General features: G+C 55.4%; 1 protein-coding gene across 1 annotated transcript in view; it reads left to right on the top strand.

Annotated features, from left to right (window-relative positions):
- The first annotated feature begins 3,661 nt into the window (after window positions 1–3,661).
- Window positions 3,662–19,660, top strand: part of CARS (cysteinyl-tRNA synthetase) — a 37,110-nt gene continuing 21,111 nt past the window's right edge. The window contains exons 1-7 of the mRNA XM_006893376.1: window positions 3,662–3,686; window positions 10,483–10,740; window positions 12,964–13,055; window positions 13,756–13,844; window positions 14,914–15,010; window positions 15,517–15,615; window positions 16,688–16,837. Of these exons, the coding sequence (XP_006893438.1) occupies window positions 3,662–3,686; window positions 10,483–10,740; window positions 12,964–13,055; window positions 13,756–13,844; window positions 14,914–15,010; window positions 15,517–15,615; window positions 16,688–16,837 (810 nt within the window). The remainder of the gene's footprint in view (window positions 3,687–10,482; window positions 10,741–12,963; window positions 13,056–13,755; window positions 13,845–14,913; window positions 15,011–15,516; window positions 15,616–16,687; window positions 16,838–19,660) is intronic.

The following is a 19,660-nucleotide window of genomic DNA, read 5'->3' as shown; positions in this document are numbered from 1 at the left end:
AAGGTCCCATTCATCTATGTTATCTTCTCCTGGTTGTAGCTTTTCCAGGATACTGGGAAGACTGTTTATGTTGTGGATTAGGACTTCTAGTGGAGTCTTCCTGTCTTTAGCTAACCCTCCACCTTTCCAAACACGTGGCCCTAGCAATATGCCTGAAACATGTAAGATGAAGTTTCTCCTCCTTGCCTCTCAGGAGAACCCTGGTTGCACTTTATCCAAAGTATATTGAATTCCTTCAATGAAGCCATTACATCTGGCAATAAAGAAGGGTGTCAGACCATGCACCAGGCCAGTAATCAAAAGTGCTGTCTTAATTTTGTCTCCATACCTTTTCAATCTATATGCAGAACAGCTCATTTGGGAAACATGGCTTTATGAGGAGGAATGTTGCATCAGGACTGGAGGAAGACTCATCAACAACCTATGCAGATGACACAACCTTGCCTGCTGAAACTGAAGGGGACATGAGGCACTTGCTGCAGAAGATTAAGGACTATCATCTTCAATATGGATTGAAGTTCAGCATCAAGAAGACAAAGATTCTCACCACTGGGCCAATTGGCAGCTATATGATGGATGCAGAAGAGATTGAAATTGTTGGTAACTTCAGCTTGCTTGGTTCCACAATCAACGCTCTTGGAACCAGCAGTCAGGAAATCAAAAGACTAGTTGCATGGCAAAAGTCTGCTGTCAGGGACCTCTTTAGAATACTGAAGAGCAGCAATGTCATTCTGGAGACTAAGGTGCACCTGAACCAGGCCATGGTCTTTGCAATAACTTGCTATCTATCAGAGAGCTGGACAATAACTAAAGATGATAGAAGGATCAATACTTTTGAGTTGTAATGCTGGAGAAGTGTTGAACATACTGTGGACTGCCAAGAGAACAAACAGGTCTGTCCTTAATAGGGTAAAATCAGGTTGCTCCCTGGAGGCAAGCATTTTGAAGCTCCATCTCACATACTTTGTGTACATGGCTAGGAAAGACCAGTCCTTGGAGAGAGATATCATGCTTGGAAGGATGGAGGAATAGTCATGAGAAGAAAACCCAGGATGAGATGGAGTAGCTCAGTGACTGGAAAAATGGGATTAGGTCTGTTTGAGATGATGAGATTGGCTCAGTATGATGGGGCAGTTTTCAGAGCTAATGTACATAGGGTCACTATGAGTCACAGATGACTAGATAGCACATAACAACAACAGTTTACGAGTTTAGTGAGTCAGAAAACAGTGGCTGCGCCACAACCTACTCATAGCAGCCCCTCCAGCAGGTTTTCAGAGGCTGTAAATTGCTGAGAAGATGACTGCCTGCCTTTCTTCCAAGGAGCAGCTGGTGGATTTGAACCGGGTGCCTTTGAGTTAGCACAACTCCTTACTGACTAGGACATCAGGAGGCTACAGTCCAAATCAGGGTAACAGCTCGGGCGAATGCCCACTCTGTGTGTGAGTTGGTTGCCATAGAACTGGAAAAGACTCTTAACAGACCCTCCAGCCTATTTTCAAGGCTGTGAATTCTACAGGAGGAGATTGCTGCCTTGTGGAACAGCTGATGATTTTCACAATGTTAGATAGAAAAAAAGAGTTGAGAGAGAGAGAGAAGGAAAGAAGGTGGTCCCAAGAAATGTGCAGGCCTTTATTGTGCAGCCTGAGAGGGACAGCAAGTGACAGCGCAGAGAAGGCCAAATGGCAAGAGGACAGACAAGGACTGTTTCTTTTTATAGGGAGTTTTGGGGCGGACTAGGGAAGATGGTATTTTGCTAGGTATTTGTGGAATCCTGCCAATTAGCTTGGGCGTGTGCTTTGTGATCAGGCTCCAGTTATTATCAGGTTTCTCCAAGGTGTGATCAGGACTGGGGGCAACTGCAACATTCTTCCTCCTTGCAATACCTGCCTTGGGGCCAGGAGCATAGCTCCTGACCACCACCAGGCAAAGAAGTGTTGGCATCTGTAGACCACACGTATTCGGAGATTTCAAAGTGTTTTGGCCTTTCCTGATGTCAAGGAGCTCTTGCCCAAAAGTATGACCCCATCCACTCCAGACAACTGTCCTTCCTGTTACTTATCTCCAGTGAGAGAAAAGGTGTTCCTGGCTGTCAGGCCAGGACCAAGGTCAAAGGGAGAACAAAGGATTCAAGGAATATCAACATGCCAACAAAGGGAGTGAACAGCTTCAGCTACCATGGAGTGTCCCCTCCCTAAAGACCCACACTATAAAACCTGCCCTAGTCCACCTTAGGGTTCAGTGTTTCCCTGGTCTGTCCCTCTGCCTGTTTCCCTCTCTGCAGACCAAGGAATCCCGCCCGGGAGACCCCTTAATAAAGCTTCTTTTACTTCCTTTCTTTCTCTGGTCCCTTCCTTGAGTCCTTGGCCTTACGTCCAGTGCGAAGACCTAACACTGGCCACAGCCCTCAAGGGGACTCCCCTTACATCCAGTTAGACATGTGATAGGATTACCATGGACTGCTAGGAGAACAAACAGGTTTGTCCTGGAGAGCTAAAACCAGGCTGCTTCTTGGAGGAAAGGATTTTGAAGCTCTGACTGATATATTTTGGGCATGCTCTAAGGAGGGACCAGTTCTTGGAGAGGAACATTATGCATGGGATGGTGGAGGGACAGCACAAGAGAGGGAAGACCCTTGAGGAATAGATTGACTGTTTATACATAACAACAGGATTAAGGAATGTTGCATTTCACCCTTAAACTTCTTACACCGTGTTTGTTTTATCTCACGGGGATCTAGCTTCCATATTTTATCATTACGTATAATTTGGAGGCGGGAACACAATTCAACCTGTGACAGGAGACAACTGCTCATCTTTCCCCCAAGGAGTACAGGGTGGATTCGAACCGCAAGCATTTCAGCTAGTATCCTGATTCATCCAGTACTACACGACCAAATCGCTTTCCCTTAAAGATGACCGCCTAGGAGACCGGGAAGGGCAGCTTTACGCCGTCAGGCGACACCAATGAACAGTTATAATCAGTAGAGATCTCTGGCTGGTACCCCAGCACGTGAAAGCTTTCCACCAGGCTTTCTTTAGCGGATCGGTTCTCTGCCCATCTTGGTAAGTGCTACTCCAACGTATCTCTCCTCCCTGACACCCCACACAGAAACACACAGAGAAAGAGAGAATTTTTCCATAACATAATGGGGTCCCGTGCCAGGTGGTTCCCTCAGTCAGCTCTCACCTTCCCCACAGCCTCACTCTCCATCACACTCCTTTTCCCCGGCTGATCGTTCCCTGCAGGCTTCACTGCCTGTCCTGGAAGTCTTCTGACCGCCAGGTGGGTCCCTAGAGCGCTGGACAAGATCGCAACATCCTGCCCGGGCATGAGATGAGCTGTTCATCCCGCCCATCTCTGGAGGTCGACTGGGCCCCATCTCCCGAGGTGGACGGGACTCCTGGCCCGTGTTCCGCGCACGTGCTTGCCCAGCCCTGTGCGTCCCCGCATCTGGCCCAAGAAGACCTGCGGTGTTCAACGTGAAAACTACAACTCCCAGAATGTCTCGGGCCTGGGGCGTCCCCGCCCTGACGCTGTTGCCTAGCAGCCGCGCCTGTTCCGGAAGTGGGGCCTGGCCTAGGCGGGGCTTCCGGCGCCGTGGTTGCATCAGATTCTGGGAGGCGGTTTGTCTGCGGTGACTGCTCCGGGATTCCCAGCGATGGCAGGTTCCTCCGAGGAGCAGGGTGAGTGCGCCGGCCGGGGCTGCAGGCTACTCGGGGCCTCGGGACCTCGGGGCTGGCCGTGGGACCAGGGTCAGGGCCGGACGGGCGCGGGGTCCCTGCCGGCGGGACACGACCCCGGCCGCGGGGCCAGGAACCCGGGGAGACAGCGGCGGGGGCGGGGCCGGCCGGATCGGCACTGCTGCGCGCGCTGCCCGGCCCGCGGGGGACGCGAACTCGCGGCACTGCCTCCTGCCCTCGGCTTCCCGCGCTGGCCCTGCGCCCCGGGCCCCAGGAGTGACCCCACACTGAACCGGCTCCCCCGGCCCGATCGCCCTGGACTTCGGCTGTTCAGGTCGCGCCGCCCACGCGGGAGCCTCGGTGCGCAGCCGGGCAGAGGGCGCGGGGACGCGGACACACATAAACGCTCTGGGCTTGTCCCCAAGGCTTTCATCTGGGCTGGAAGCGGCGGTCAGACGCGGCGCTGCCCCACTTTACTGGCCCTGAGGGTCAGGGAGGAGGCGGCCGCCCAGCCGGCAGTGGGCAGACAGCGTCCGAGGGCCACGATTGTCCGCCCCGCCGGGTTCCCAGCTGTGTGCGCCAGCCAGGGCAGGAAGGGGTGGCTGGTACCTGCGTGTGGTCACCCACCCCAAGAGCTGTTCTGCTCGCAGCCCCTTGGCAACCTGTGGTGGCCTCTTGCTCCTGAGGCTGGCTGCACCCGCGGCCTGGGACATCCAGGCAGGTAGCTCTGGCTTCTTGGGTGACCCAGACCCGTGGGCGAGACCCAGATGCCAGGGTGCGCTGCGTTCCGCCTGCATTCCTGCACCATGTCACCAGCCAGGCACCCAACCCCGCTGGGCACCCAAACCAAACCTCCATCCTGCTGCCATCCCGTCTGTTCCAACTCTGGTTTCTGAGACTCTAATCCTGATGAAGGGACTGCCAGCTTTGTCCCACAGAGCACCTGGTGGATTTGAACCGCTGGCCCTGCGGCTAGCAGCCTGACACCTGACTGCACTATGCCATGAGCCCCGGGAGCCTGTGAAACAGCAGCCTGGTTCACACCTGCTGGGGGGCGGATGGTGCCGGGGTCCCGGCTCTGGGCTTTCTGACAGGAAGGACACGATGGCTCCTGCCTGGCAGGGCATTCTGGGCAGTGACTGGTGAGCAGAGAAGCCCTGATCGCCGGGGCCACGTGCTTTCTGAAGAGCAGTGACTGTGGTCCGTTTGGGAGCAGATGTGATGTCACCTACCGCTGTCAGGGTACTGGCTCACAGCAACCCCGAGAGAACGAGCCCATGGGGTTTCCAATTTGCATCTTTAGATGCTACAGACCGTCCCATCTTTGTGCCAAGGAGCTGCTGATGGAGGCAAACCAGCAACCTTCCAGTTAGCTGCCTACTCTTGACCCACTGCTCCATCAGAACTCATTTTACAGGGAGTCTCTTGGTTGTTTTTTTTTCTGTGCTTCAGAACAGAGGCCTTGTGAGAACTGGCCTGTTTGTGATGATGGGCGGCTGTTTGTCGATGTTGTCAGGTGCTGTGGAGTTGAGAATGACTCTCAGTGACCCTCTGGACAGTGTGACCTGGCCTGGCCTGTGCCATCTTCATCGTCCCTGGCACACTCGAGCCCAGTGCTGCGGTCACTGCGTCGATCCATCTTGTTGAGGGTCTTCCTCTCCTTCACTGACCTCCCACCTTCTCTCTCCAAGGAATAGCTTCCCCGAGTTTCGTGTCCAAAGTAAGTGAGACGGAGCTTTATGGTCTGTCCCTCTTAGGGGCTGTGCTGCAACTGCTCCGGGACATACCCGCCTGTTCCCTTGGCAGTCCGTGGGATAGTCAGTGCCCTCCTCCAGCATGACAGCTCACAGGCCTCCATTCTTAGTCACCCTGAGTAACTGACCAGCTCTCAGACGTGTAGTGAGAGGGTGGATTTTCCTCTTGGCCAGCATCTCCTTTCCCTCTCGCCCGCCTGCCCTCTCCTTGACTCCTGTCAGTTTTCCCTTCCCCAGACGCCCTGTCCATTTGGGCATTCTTTCAAAATGAGCACCTGAGCCACCCTCAGAGGAAAAGAAATGAAGGTGAGCTCTCCGGAGGGCCTTCCAGCTGCAGGGACTTGGTCAGTCATCCTGGTCTCAGTGTCCTTCACTCACAGGATGGCCGTCCTCGCAGCTTTGCCATGCATCCCTCCTCTTCAGTGTTGCTCCCGTGCTCCGCTCACCCTCCCAGGATAGATTCAGGACATTTACAGATCCAGGGGTCTTTGCACTTACAGCCCCCGCTGTGTGGGCTTGCCAGCGTGGGGGGCTTGGGGCTGGCCACATCCCCCGTCTCAGGGCTGAATGGCACTGTTGAGGACACTCAGGCGCTTGAACTCCTCACAGGCCCCGCACAGCTGATGCACACACAGTGCTGCTTTCACGTCTTGACGGGCGAGTCGCCCAGCTTCCTTCACATCACGACGTGAGATTTTTCAGTGTGTGTGCTTGCTGAGCACTGGCCTGAAGACGGTTCCCTGCCATGGTCTTCCGCTAACTGTGGCCGTGATCTCTATTCACAAAGTAGAACAGAGGTTCTCCTGTGATGAGATTCCATGCAGCGGAACCAGGAGATCAAGTGATGAGGCGAGTCAGGGTGGTGGTGTAGGGAGCTACCACCCAACCGGCTGACCCCGTGCACAAGACACTGCCTGATAGGCGTCACCCCCATGGTTGGTGGTGGACCAGGCGGTTGTGATCCGGAGCATTGTTGCTGCCGTTACGTGCCTTCAAGTCCACTGCGACTCATCGCGACCCTGTGTACAATAACTCTGAACTCTGCCCTATCCTGAGCCAGTCTCATCATTTCCAACACACCTGAATTAATCCTTCTCATCCCAGGTCTTCCTCTCCCTCGCTGTCCCTTCACCTTCCCAAACATAATGTCCTTCTCCAAGGACTGATCCCTCCTGGCCACATGTCTCAAGTATGAGAGACAGCTTTGAAATCCTTGCCTCTAGGGAGCAGCTTGGTTTCACCCTCTCCAGGACAGATCTGTTTGTTCTCTTTGCAATCAACAGTATGTACATTACTCTTCTCCAGCACCACAACTCAAAAAGGCATCAATTTCTTCTTCTGTCAGCCTTATTCATTGTCCAGCTCTCTGATGCGTAGCAAGTAATTGTGAAGAACATGGCCTGGATCAAGTGCACTTTAGTCTCCAGATGGCATTGTTCTTCAGTACCCTAGAGAGGTTATGGACAGCAGATTTTCCCAATGCAATTCATCTGATTTCCTGTTAGTGTCAAGAGTGTTGATTGTGGAACCAAGCAAGCTGTAATTACTAACAATCTCAATTTCTTCTCCATCTATCAAGATGCTACCAATTGGCCCCATGGTGAGAGTCTTTGTTTTCTTTTTTTAGAATTTTATTATTTTGTGTGTGTGTACCCTCAAATCAGATCTGACTGATACAGGAGGAGATTGCTCCTCTTTCTCCACCAGAGCATCTGGTGGGAGAATCTTTGTTTTCTTAATATTGAGCTTCAGACCATATTGAAGACTGCAGTCCTTGACTTTCTGCAGCAAATGCCTCATGTCCTCGTCAGTTTCAGCGAGCAAGGTAGTGGGAGCTGCATAATGCAGGTTGTTGATGAGTCTTCCTCCACTCTTGGTCCCATAGTCCTCCTCATAAAGCCCAGCCTCCTAAATGTTCTGTTCTGCATATAGATTGAAAAGATACAGAGATAGGATGCATCCCTAGTACACACCTTTCCTGATCCTGAACCTGTACCATACAGTGTTTTCCTTGCTCTGTTCTGACTACTGCTTCCTCATCCAAGTATAGGTTTTGCAAAGCTGTGGAGCATTGTTTGCCTGCTTTTAATGAACTTTATGTGATTTAAGTAAAAATGTATAGAGCAAATTGATTCAGCAGTTGAGCTAAGTTTTGTTCCATGCTGTTGGGTTGCAGCCACCACAGTGTCACGGCGTTCGTCCGTCCTCCTTGCTGTCTTTCCGGTGTCGTCCATCCTTGTTTCCACTCCCTGCCGGCTTTCTGAGCTCTGTCCTTCGGCTCTTGTGTGCTTGGTTCTAAGGAGAGTGCGCCTGCCTCCCTGCTGTTACCCATCATGTTACTGATTGCTTTGTAGACTTGTCTGTTGTTTGGCCCAATCTTGAGTCATGGGTGTGAGTTTGCTTCCAGGGTTCTACATACAGGGTTTGCGGAGATTGATTTTCAGATTCAGCAGGTCTGGGTGGTCCAGCAGTTCCAGGAAGGTGCCTGCTTCAGCTCCCAGTGAGGCTCATGCCACCCCAGTGGGAGCCAGATGGCAGGAAGCTGAGGTTAGGATGGAGGTCGGAGGTAGGAGGAGAAACTGAGGTTGGCCCAAGGTTAAAAACTTTGTTGTGTGAAGAGCAGCAACCGTGGAGAGTCAAGCCCCGAGGTTCATGGGACAGGAGCACCGGGCATTGGAGCTGGCATTGCTGTAAAACCCGCTGTCAATGCAGGATGGAGAATTACGTGATAGAGCCCTTGTACCTGTGAATGTTTTTGTGATTCACATGTAAGTGGATGGGGCTATGCAAATGAGGTCCTTGGGACCCACCACAGGATTGGACAGCCTGCTAATAATGCAAATAACGTGTCTGGAGCCCCTGAGGACTATGGGCCCATGCAAATAAAGTGTGTGGAACCCTGACCAGGGAATTGGACAGTTTACCATCCTGTTAGACGTAAAATGAGCCATTGCAGAAGCAGACAGAGGAGACCTCCAGAGCACCAAGAGGCAGGAGTGGCATGTGGTGTTTTGACTGAGTGGTTCCTGCACCGGGAACCTCCTAGACAGGAGAGAGTTGGCACCCTGGACACAGCAGGAGATGGCAGGAAGCCTCTCGGAGAATGGCGTCACCGTGTCAGGAGCCAGTGGGCTTCCTGGGCATGGAGCTGCGGCTGCAGCGGTGTGCCCGCCACCATGGAGGGGAGCCGCCGCCACCGTGGAGGGGAGGTGCACTTTGGGGCCGGAGGCGTCGTGCTTGGGCAGGATGCTCTGAGCAGAGTCAGGCCAGCTCCTCGGCCCCTCGAGCATGAAGGGCAGGTTCGCCTGGGCAGGAGGACACGTGGTGGAGCAGGCCTTCATCCGTGAAGGTCAAGGCAGACATAGTCTGGTAGACCAGGGCTGAGGTTGGGGTCTAAGAGGACCCGGTGCTGCAAGATCCCGAGGAAGCCTGATGGGCATCTGTCCTGCCGGCTCCAGTGGAAGCTGTCGCAGGGAGCGGAGGCTGTCCACACAGAGAGGGCCTTCCCGCTCACTCCCGAATCCTCAGGTTGTTGGTTGGAGCTCTGAGGGGTCCTCTTCCTCAGTAGCCTTTGGTCTGATTTCTTTGTGGCCATTGCAGTCCCTCACCCCAGGGCCTGAGATGGAGAGTGCACCTGGAGGGTGTCCTGGTGGCTGCTGGGGGAGACGGCGCTGCTCTCATTGTCCCTTCTGTCCCTGCTGGTCCCTGCTGCTCAGGTGCCAGCATCTGTGTTACCTGGTGAACTTTCTCAGGATCCCCCTTCCAGCCTGGGGGCGTGGAGCCCTGCGCTCAGCACACCCCCACTCAGAAGCTGATTTCCTGGCTCGATCCCATCATGTCGGTGGCTGTTGGCCAAGCCCTGAGGGGGAGGCACACACCGCGATGGGCCCTCTGCCCTCTGCGCCCTCGGCTGACTTCCAGAATCTTCCACAGAACCGACCACAGCCTGGCTGCCCCATTACCACTTGAAAGCTGACCTACTTCTATTTATCTCCATAAAACAGCCTCAGTGCAGCTTCCATAATTATTGTAATTGTTTTGGCACCTGCCTAGAGGCTGCCCTCCGAGCTCTAGAACCTTCTAGCCTGGTGGGCAGACCCTTCCCCAGCCTGGTGGGCAGGCCCTTCCCCAGCCTGGTGGACAGCCCCTGGGTGGCCGTTGTTCTAGGCTGACGCGCTGTGGGAGGACGCCCGGGGCACTCCCATCGTGGTGCCCAGGCTGCCGGGCACCAGGCGTGTTCAGGGCTTTACAGGGCTGATTTTGCATAATCATCCGCTTTCCGAGGAAGCTCTGTGAGCATGGTTCATGCTGGAGGCTGTGCCCTTCGTCAGGGCACGTCTTCATCGGGAAGTGGGCCCTGCACTCTGGCTTCTCAGTGGCAGCATGTGCCCGTGGCCCTCACCTAGGAGAGCATGGAGAGGTAGAGGCCGGAGCCAGAGGACATGGGGCTCAGAGCCCGAGAACACCTCCCAGGATACCTGCCCCCCCCCCGGGCTGTGGTTCCCTGTGGCCATTTCGGGTCCATCTGTAACACTGGCAAGTGCTATTGAAGGACCAGAGTCCTTGGAAGACTTGTAAGGCAGGAGCAGGTGTGGACTCCAGTCAGGAGCGTATTTAGAATGTTCTAGAGGAGTACCTGTGCAGGAGGCTGGTGTGCAGGACAGTGGGCTAGCCGAGGGGGTGTGGGCATGCCGGGAGTTGAAGACAGAGGGGCTGCCCTGACCGACATGAAGATTGGGTTCTGTGCCGTGACGGACGGAGGGTTCTCGGTGCGTCCCCAGGGCCAGCAGGGCTGGTCAGCAGACGGGTGACAGCACACATCTAGATAGGGCCTAGGATTGTGGAGGGCTATGGAGTGGGGACTACGGGCTGGCCACCCCATCCCCTGAGCTTATCTCCCCCTAGCATCTCACGCCTCCCCTGTGGGCCCAGACTCAGTGTCCCCCTCCCTGACATCCGCCTCCTCTGTGGCCCCTGACTAGCTGTACCTGTCACCCCAGCGTCTCTGGACTGCCTGACCTGGTGCCTCGTCCCTGTCTCCACAGCTTCTGACTACAGGCAGATCCTGAGCATAGGTGATGAGGCCAAGCGACTGGTGGCCCTCAATGAGCACCTCAGCACACGCAGCTATGTGCAGGGCCATGCGCTGTCCCAGGCCGACGTGGACGCCTTCAGGCAGTTCTCGGCGCCTCCCACGGACCTGCAGCTCTTCCACGTGGTGCGCTGGTTCCGGCATGTCAAGGCGGTCCTTGGGGACCACCATGGCCCACACACCCCACTCCAGCCCTGTGGGCCGCAAGCAGGTGAGCAGGCACAGCGGGGCCCCTCCCTGCTCCCCCAGAGCCTGGCTTGGTGGTCCTCGTGGACACAGGGCCAGTCAGAAAGGGCCATGGGCCGACCGAGAAGCAAACTATCATATGCAAACCCAACTCATCCTTAAGTTCAGGTTGACGCTGAAGATTAAAACAGGTCTTTCATCGAGAGCAAGAATACAGCTTTGAGTATATCTCACTTGCATTTGGAGACCATTTTAAGTGTAGGTTTGGTATATAAAACACTAATGACCCAAGATCATGTGAGCTGTGGTAAGACATACTTTAAAGCAAAAGATCATTAAAAAGACAGGAAAGAAAATAAAATAAATGACTATCAGAAGAGACTGAAACTTGCTCTTGAACCAAAACAAGCTAAAGCAAAAGGAAGAGATCATGAAGACTGAGAGTGGCTCCAGAAAATAAGGAATAAAACGTTCAAAGACCTGGAGTTGGGTCTACGCCCAAAGAGAAGGCAGATGGGCTCAGCATTTCTCAGACTGAAAGAAGGAAAAGTGCAAAATGAGAACTGATGTCATGGGCGGCAATGCTAAAAGATGCTGTGGGCAGAAATACTGAATGGTGCAGGAAGCATCGAAGGAAGGTGGGAGGACTAGGTACCGACAAGAACTGGTTGACCGAACCATTTCAAAAAGGAGTGATGGTCGAGAATCAGTGGTACCGGAGGAAGACGTCCACGCTGCACCGAAGGCATTGGCAGAAAATAAGACTCCAGGAATTGACAGGATACTAATAAAAACAGATGCAGTGCCAGACACACTCTGTCATTTATGCCAAGACACTCGGGAGGCGGCCACCTGGCCAGCCATCTTCAAGAGATCCATCTCAAGGAAGAATGACCCAGCAGAAGGTGAAAATTTTAGGATAATAGCACTTCACAAGCAAGTAGAATTTTGCTGAAGATAATTTAAAAGCAGCTGGAGCAGTACATTACCAGGAAATGGCCAGGAATTTAAGCCAGATTCCAAAGAAGGCATGGCCTGAGGGCCATCACTGCTGATTTCAGATCGATCCTGCCTGAAAGCAGAGACCACCAGAAAGCTGTTTAACTGTGCTTTATTGATTATGCAAAGGCATTTGACTGTGTGGGTCATAATACATTATGGGTAACATTGAGAAGAATGATGACTCCAGAACACTTAGCTGTGCTCACGTGAAACCCCCTCCTCGACTAGGAGGCGTGACTGGACCAGGGGAAGGGGACACTGCCTGGCTGTATCAGGAGCTGGTGGGTCAGGGTTGGTGGCATCCTTTCACTCTGCGCCTCAGTCTGTACACTGAGCAGATGATCCAAGAAGCTGCACTCTACAGATGAGTGTGGTGTCCGGGTTAGAGACTCACCCGCCCCCTGCGTGATGTGTGTATTGCATAGTGCGGACACAGCCTTGTTTGCTGAAAGTAAGAAAGACTTGTAAACAGTTGCGGGTGGAGTTCAAAAACTCTGGCCCCTGACTGGGCCCTGGGCCTGGTGGCTCCCCTGCTTGCACCCCGACTTCTGTGTCTGTGCCAGCAGCAGCTGCCTTGATCTGGCCCTGGGGTGCAGGCAGGTCATGACTGTGTGTTTCTGGGCCTCGGGTACCTCCTGGTCACAGGCCATGTGCAGTGGAGCACCCCAGGCCTGGAGAGCTGTATCTGAGGACCAGCGGGGTGTCCTGGGAGGGAGATCATGCAGGCCTCCTGCAGTCAGGGTCAGGCTTGAGGTCGCCGTCATGAGGATGGAGGACAGCACCTGGAAGGGCAGGGCAGCACGGCTGCTGCAGAGGCCTGTGATCTGGACGTTGCTCTCGGGCTCTGGGGCACAGTCGGTCAAGCGCTTGGTGAGAACCAGAAGGTGAGTGGTCAGTGTCCCTGAGAAGCACAGCGTGGAACCGTGGGGGGCGGTCCGTGCACCGACAGGATCATCGTTTGCTGTTGGGTTTCACTGAGTGCACGTCCTGGTGCCTCCATGTTCAGGGATCACGCCCCGCCCTGTCTGGGCCGTCCTCAGCGTCTCCGGCACTCGAGCCGTGACAGCGTCACTGTGTCATCTGTCCAGTTGAGGAGCCTCCTCTCTCCCTCTGGTGTTTGGGGTCACGGTGACTTGTGGGAACACACCCGGAGTACATCGTCTCAAGTTTCCTGGAAAGTCATACTCCCACCACAAGAGCACAAAGCCTGTCCTGTGTGGGCTCTGACCACTCTCTCTGCCCCCAGGTAAAGGCCGGCGTGGGCAACCCCAGTGGTCACCACCAGCGGGCACCGAGCTGTGCAGGCTGCGCCTCTACAACAGCCTCACACGGAACAAGGTAACGGGGGCTGCAGACCGGGCCCCTGCGTGCCTGGATCCTCGCTTAGCCAGGCAGGGCCTGCGGGCGGTGACAGGCCCAGGGCAGGGCCAGCGGGCGGTGACGGGCCCAGGGCAGGGCCAGTGGGCGGTGACGGGCCCAGGGCAGGGCCAGTGGGCGGTGAAGTGCTCAGGGCAGGGCCTGTGGGCAGTGATGGGCCCAGGCCAGGATCACCTGGTGGTAACTGGTTCAAAGGTCAGTGGGCCCAGGCAGGACAAGCAGGTGGTGGGCTCCGGGCAAAATGAGAAGACAGCAGGGCTGAGACCCAAAACAGCTGGGATTGGGACATACCTGTCAGGACACAACTCGGCTGCCTGGTCACCTAGAAATGCTCCCCACTTGGGGTTCATTGGGTCTTCCTTAGTGAGCACACCTGGTCACCCAGGCTGGGACCAGGTGGTCACGCTCACCTTTCATCAGCACCTCAGGACAGCCGTAAATGCACCTCCATGCCAGGAGGTCAGGCCTGCCACCCCTCACCTCTGAGCAGAGAAAGCCCACCTTTGTCACCCTTAGGGCTGTCCTTCCCTCCTAAGGGTCTGTCACTGTCCGTGGTGACCTGTACTACACAGACCCGAAGGGTGATGTCTGTCACTGTCTGGGTGACCATGTGGTGTTTGCTGCATTTCTTCTGACCTTCACTCCTCCGTTTCTAATGCAGGACGTGTTTATACCTCAGAACGGGAAGAAGGTGACGTGGTACTGCTGTGGGCCGACGGTCTACGACGCTTCTCACATGGGGCATGCCAGGTAGGGGCCACACGTGAGGTCAGCTTTGCGAGGGGGACCAGGAGGCCGGGAGCTGAGGCACCACAGGAAGGGATGGTCAGGAGAACTGGGGCTAGAAACAAGCCTCCATCTGAGATGAGTCCCATCCCCGATCCAGCTGCCGTGACGTCGACGCAGTGAAGACTCCTGCTCGGGCCGACCATGCTCACCACCCCGTGGAATTAGTGACAGTCGCGTGGCCAGGGCACCACCAAGAGTGTGCACGGTTCTCGGTGCCCCTGACAGAAGCCAAGCTCCTTAAATAACTGTTCCCATCATGCCCCCCTGGCGGCCACTGACAGACTGTGGCGTCGTGCAGTGTTTGACCTTTCTGTCTGATGGGTCTCCCCAGCACCTGTGTGCTAGCGGGGCCAGGAGCGTCCACTGCACAGAGGGACTGCCCACTGCTGTGTTCATTGATGCTAGCGTTGAAGGTCATGTCCACCTTCTGGTGGTTGAGAAAAGCACTGCGTGGACACGTAGTGTCCCAGTGTCTGTCTGAGTCCCTGCTTCCACATTTTTCGGGTTTATGCTCAGACTTCTTGTCTTTAAAACCAGATTTTCGGTTACACGTGCAGTCTATATTCACTGGAGGATTAGGGGGTGCCGGCAGCCCCAGAGAAGGCTCCTTCATAGCTTTGTTGTTAATCTGAAGAAACACCATCGCCCCCGCCACTCAACCAGTCCCGACCCCTGGCGACCCTGGAGGACAGAGTAATATTGTCCCCAAAAGATTTCCAGATTTGTCACCTTTACAGAAGCAGGTGGTCACACTGGTCTCCCTGAAACAGCTGGTTGGCAGCTCAGTGCTTTGATCACTGTGCCACCAGGGCCTCTCCGTGGTTAATCTCTGTCATTTAAACACTCTCCTCAAGCTCAGGTGGGATGCCTGTGAACCTCAGACCTGAGGCCGAGGTGGCCCTGACTTGACCACAGAGGGTAGCTGTACGGAGCAGCTGCAGCTGGGCAGTGTCCCTGTCTCTTCACTGGACGCTCTGGGCAGCCACGGGAATGCCGTGGGCACATGTCAACCGTGTGGCCTCCTCTCCAGGTCCTACATCTCCTTCGACATCCTGAGAAGAGTGCTGAGAGATTACTTCAAGTATGACGTCTTCTACTGCATGAACATCACGGACATCGATGATAAGGTGAGGCCTTCAGTTCTGAAGACAGATTAGCATGGGGAGGGGGGACTTCGGGAGGAGTAGGTAAAGGATGGGGGATGCGGCCAGACTGCCCCCCCCCCCAGGCTGCAACAGCTCCCCAGCAGGAGACGGTGAGCGTCCAGAGCACAAGCTCAGGGCGAAGCCGGCACTTAGCACGTGGTTATCTTCCAGACGGGGCATTACGGGGTGGGCGGAGACAGGGTGTTCCGCAGCTGCAGAGACAATGAGGCTGGCTCAGCGTCCTGTGTCCTGACTCCTGCTGTGTCCAGCATGTTCCTGGGTGCTGGAAGCAGTGGGGGCTCACCTGCAGACCCTCCCCGTCCCCCTGCCTTCCCCACCAGGGCAGGTCTGCCTGCTGTGCTGAGGGGAAGTGTGCCTTGGGAGAGCTCCACTCTGTACCAGGCGGCACGTGTTCCCCGAGGGGAGCCCAGCAGTGTGGGGGTCAGATGCTCCCGCAGGGAGCCTGCCTAGCGCGTCTTTCTCCCCAGATCATCAGGCGAGCGCGGCAGAACCACCTCTTCCAGCGGTACCGGGAGAAGCAGCCGCAGGCAGCTGAGCTCCTGGAGGACGTGTGCAGTGCCTTGCAGGTACCTTCTGTCCGCCCTAGACCGCCGGCCCTGGGCTGGCTGTGGGCCCTGGCTCAAGCGTAGCCTGTCCACACTGGTGCTTGCCCTAAAGCCGGCTGTCAGGGTCACCAGGAAAGGAAGTCCTTCCTGGGGACGTCACCAGCAAAGACATGTGGTGGGAGTGTAGAGGGTCATGGGCCCTGCACGGCCGCTCTGCCCGCTGTTCCCGGCTTCCACCACCCCGCCAGCTTGTGATGTCAGGGCTGCACCCAGCCACACGTGCCACAGTGACACCGGGTCGGGGGTGACCGCGTCACTGAAGCTGTCCTTAGGTGCTGTCCAGTGGAGCCCAACTGTACAGCCCTGTGACAGGACAACAGCCCAGGGCCCAGCCTCAGCCATGGTCTGCAGTGCACATGGCGGGGCTGTCCACACTGGCTTTAATCTGTGTGGTGTCAGTTTTTTTAAAATTTTATATTGATTTGCATACACAATTCGTATATGTTTGTTTCAATTTTGCTCCTTGCTGGGGAGGTCAGGATGGGTCCTTTGTCCATTTGTGCAGGAATTACCTTCTGCCTCCGGAAGGAAAACAGGACACAGGGCTGCACTCTCGGGCCCACGGGCCAGATACAGGGCTGGAGACTCTTCCCAGCGGGGTGGGCAGAAGTGGGCATACAGGGCCCAGGAGACCCCTGTTTCCCTTGGGCTGCATCTCCACAGAGTGGCAGGCTTACTGGGCTCCTGCCAATAGCCTTGCACGCACTGCTGCTCTCAAAACTGAGGCACAGAGTGAGGCCCTGCCCAGAGCCAGCAGCGGGGTGATGCCTTGCAACCCTCCTGAATCCACCACCCCAAGAACAGGGAAGAGCCCCAGGCATTGAGCCACATGCTAATGGGCTCTGCTGGGCAGGCTCTGGTGCTCCCCGTCCCATGCCGCGGCCGGGCAGGCTCTGGTGCTCCCAGTCCCCTCCCACAGCTGGGCAGGCTCAGATGTTCACCGTTCCCTCCCCATCCAGCAGGGCAGGCTCTGATGTTCCCCGTCCCCTCCCACAGCCGGACAGGCTCTGATGCTCACTGTCCCCCCCCACAGCCATTCTCCACGAGGCTGAAGGAGACCACAGACCCCGACAAGAGGCAGCTGCTAGAGCGGACCCAGCACAGCGTGGAGCTCGCGGCAGAGCCGCTCAGGAGCGCCTTGGCCGCCCAGCTGCCCCCCGAGGAGACCAGCCGCTGTGCGGAGGTGAGGCTCTTTTGACTTTACGCAGTGCGTTCTGAAAGGAGTGATTGCCTCACTGGTGTTCCTGGCCACTGTCCAGGCCTGGCGATTGTGGTTTGACTGAAACTTGGGCCCTGGGGGTCATTTCTGTTCCAGGCTTCAGGATGGCTAAAGGCCACAGTCTCAGGGGTATACCACTACTAGACTCGCCCTTTATGTAGCTTTTCATTTCATTCCAGATACTCCAGGACCTTCTACTGTGATTGCTTTGAGAGTGGCCAGCTGTCGTAGCTGGGCACCGTCTGCTTCTGGCAGACGTCTGGGTCCTGGAGGCTGGGTTCTCCCGCTCCGTCAGTGCTTTGGGCTCCTTGTCTCGGCGCGTCTGCCGTTTCCTCCTCCTCTTTGTTCCAGGCAGAGAGCGACCATCCGTGTCTGCTCACAGGCTTTCAGATCCCAGTCACTGCTTAGCAGAGTAGGACCTAGAGCGTTGTCTTTGTGGGCTGCGTGACGCAGTGACCTGACGTCCTGGAGCTGTGAGAAGCCAGTCTCACGGGGCCTGTCCCTGTGAGGAGGCCGAGGCCCTTTGCTCTCTGTCTGGCATGGGCCTGTGCTCTCTCAGTCGGCATCTCCTACTTCTGTGTGCATGCTTGTGTCTCCTTTTTGTTCTCGTGCTGGTGGCCCTAGGAGTGGTGGTGTTGACCCAGCTCCGTGGCCTGCCCACCCATCCGCCTGCTTGCCCAGGCTGTACAGGGACTTTGAGAGCAGTTCTGCTCAACTGAAAACCCTTCCACCTCGTCAAGTCTGATTCCCAGGGATCGGCCAGGCCTGTGCCGCTGCCCCACGGGTTCCTGAGCTTTCACGCTGTCACAGTCCCTGGGTGGACACACTCCATCCTGCTTCCTCCTCACTCAGCTGCTCGCTGACTGGATGGAGGCGGAAGGCCACCCGGGCACCTGGGAAGAGAGGCCAGGTCATCTCTCAGGAAGCCAGCCCTCGGCCGTCCGTGGCGCCTTCTGCTCTGTCACTCCAGGGGGCGCCATGAGCGGGGGTCGGCAGGGATCCCCACTGTGAGTCTCGGTTTACCCACAGCCCACGAGTTTCTCGGCTCTTGAGGCCCCCTCGCGTCCTTCCCCGTTACTCTTCTTCCTCAGTGGGTCCCGAGGCTCGGCGCTTCTCAGCTTTAGTGGGCTTGGTCAAGAGTGGGTCGCTGGCCCGCCCGGGAGATGCCCACCCGCGGGGCTGGGGCCAGGCCCGGGTTCCTGGGGGTACAGCAGACTCCCACCAGAGCAGAGCAGTCCTTCCAGCCCTGCTCTGGTGCTCACCGCAGCTGGGCTAGGAGTCGAGCCGGGCAGAGGCCCCTGCAGTCCCTGAGAGGCCTGGGGGTGTGCATGCTGGGCGGGTACCTTGCCAGGCAGGTCTGGAAGCTGTTAACAGTTTGGGCTGGAGTTCAGGCTTGGATGTGTGTCAGTTGCTACTGAGCTGATTCCTGCTCAGGGCAGCACCATGTGTGTCAGAAAAAGAACGGTCATCTGTTGTTACGTGTCATCCAGTCCCACCTCTCACTGACCTTAGGATCAGCAGGCAGGACCCTGCCTGACCCTGCGACCTCGTCCTCACAGCCTCAGACACATCGTCCAGTCCCACCTCGCCATGACCTTAGGATCAGTGCAGGGGACCTGTCCTACCCTGTACTGTCCTTGCAGCCTCAGACACATTGTCCATTCCCACCTCGCCATGACCTTAGGATCAGCGGGGGGAACCTGCCCGACCCTACTCCATCCTCACAGCCTCAGACACGCTCATCTTCACCTGTCACTCCACCTCGCCGGAGGCCTTTCTTTCCCTGACTCTCAATCTTCTCACCTTGATCTCCTTCCACACACGGTCCCTCCTGACCACATGCCCTGAGCATGTGAGACCAAGTTTCACCGCCCTTACCCCGAAAGAGCACCCTGGTTCCTTCCAGGACAGGCTGGTTTCTTCTCTTGGCAGTTCACGTAACCGTCAGTGTTCTTGTCCCGGCAACAGGATTCAAAGGTATCAAGTCTACTCAGTCTGCCTTTTTCGTTATCCAACTTTCATATGCATAGGTAGCCGTTGAAAATACTGTACTTAGAGCAGGGGCACCTTAGCCTTTAAACTGACATCCTTGCTGTCCAAGAATACTCTTTCCAAGGACTTTAGAGAGATCTTTGATATCAGATTTTCCCAGTGTCTTTTGATTTTTTTTGTAAAACCAAATTTTATTTTACTTGTGATTTTAATGAACATTTACAGAGAAGTTAGATTTTCATTCATTCATTGTTGCAGTCTTACCTCCTTGCCCTCCCCTCCCCTCTCCCAGTTTACTTTTTTAAAAAAATATTCATTGTTGCACAATTACCTACCCTCCCCCCCCCCTCTTTGCAGTGATGTATCTCTTTTTCTGGGCTACATGTAATGCTTAAGTTTTAGATAGTTCTTTCATTCCTCTGTTACAACGCAGTAGTCGTTATGTATCCACTGTTGTCCTGCTCTCCTCCCAACCCCCCATGTCAGCCCTGCTCTATAACCGTGAGGCTAGGCGGTGTTAGTTCTTTTGTGACTGAGATATTTCACTCAGTGTGATACACAAAGCATCGATAAACACGGGTGTGCAAAAAAAATAAATAAATAAACACGGGTGTGCTTATATCCACTTGGGTGGGGGTTATGCTTTCTTTGAAGTATATTCCCAGTAGTGGAATTGCTGGGTCAAATGGTATTTCTATTTTCAATTTTTTTTGGTTTTTTTTTCTCTTTTTTTCATTCATTCATTGTTGCACTGTTTTCTCCATCCTCCTCCCCAGTTCGTTCTTCTTTCCCCCC

Source organism: Elephantulus edwardii, unplaced genomic scaffold, assembly GCF_000299155.1.
Source record: "Elephantulus edwardii isolate Elephantulus edwardi_28Jun2011 unplaced genomic scaffold, EleEdw1.0 scaffold00126, whole genome shotgun sequence".
Taxonomy (NCBI): Eukaryota; Metazoa; Chordata; class Mammalia; order Macroscelidea; family Macroscelididae; genus Elephantulus; species Elephantulus edwardii.
The sequence above is the reverse complement of the archived record's forward strand: the minus strand, read 5'-3'. Positions and strand labels throughout refer to the sequence as shown.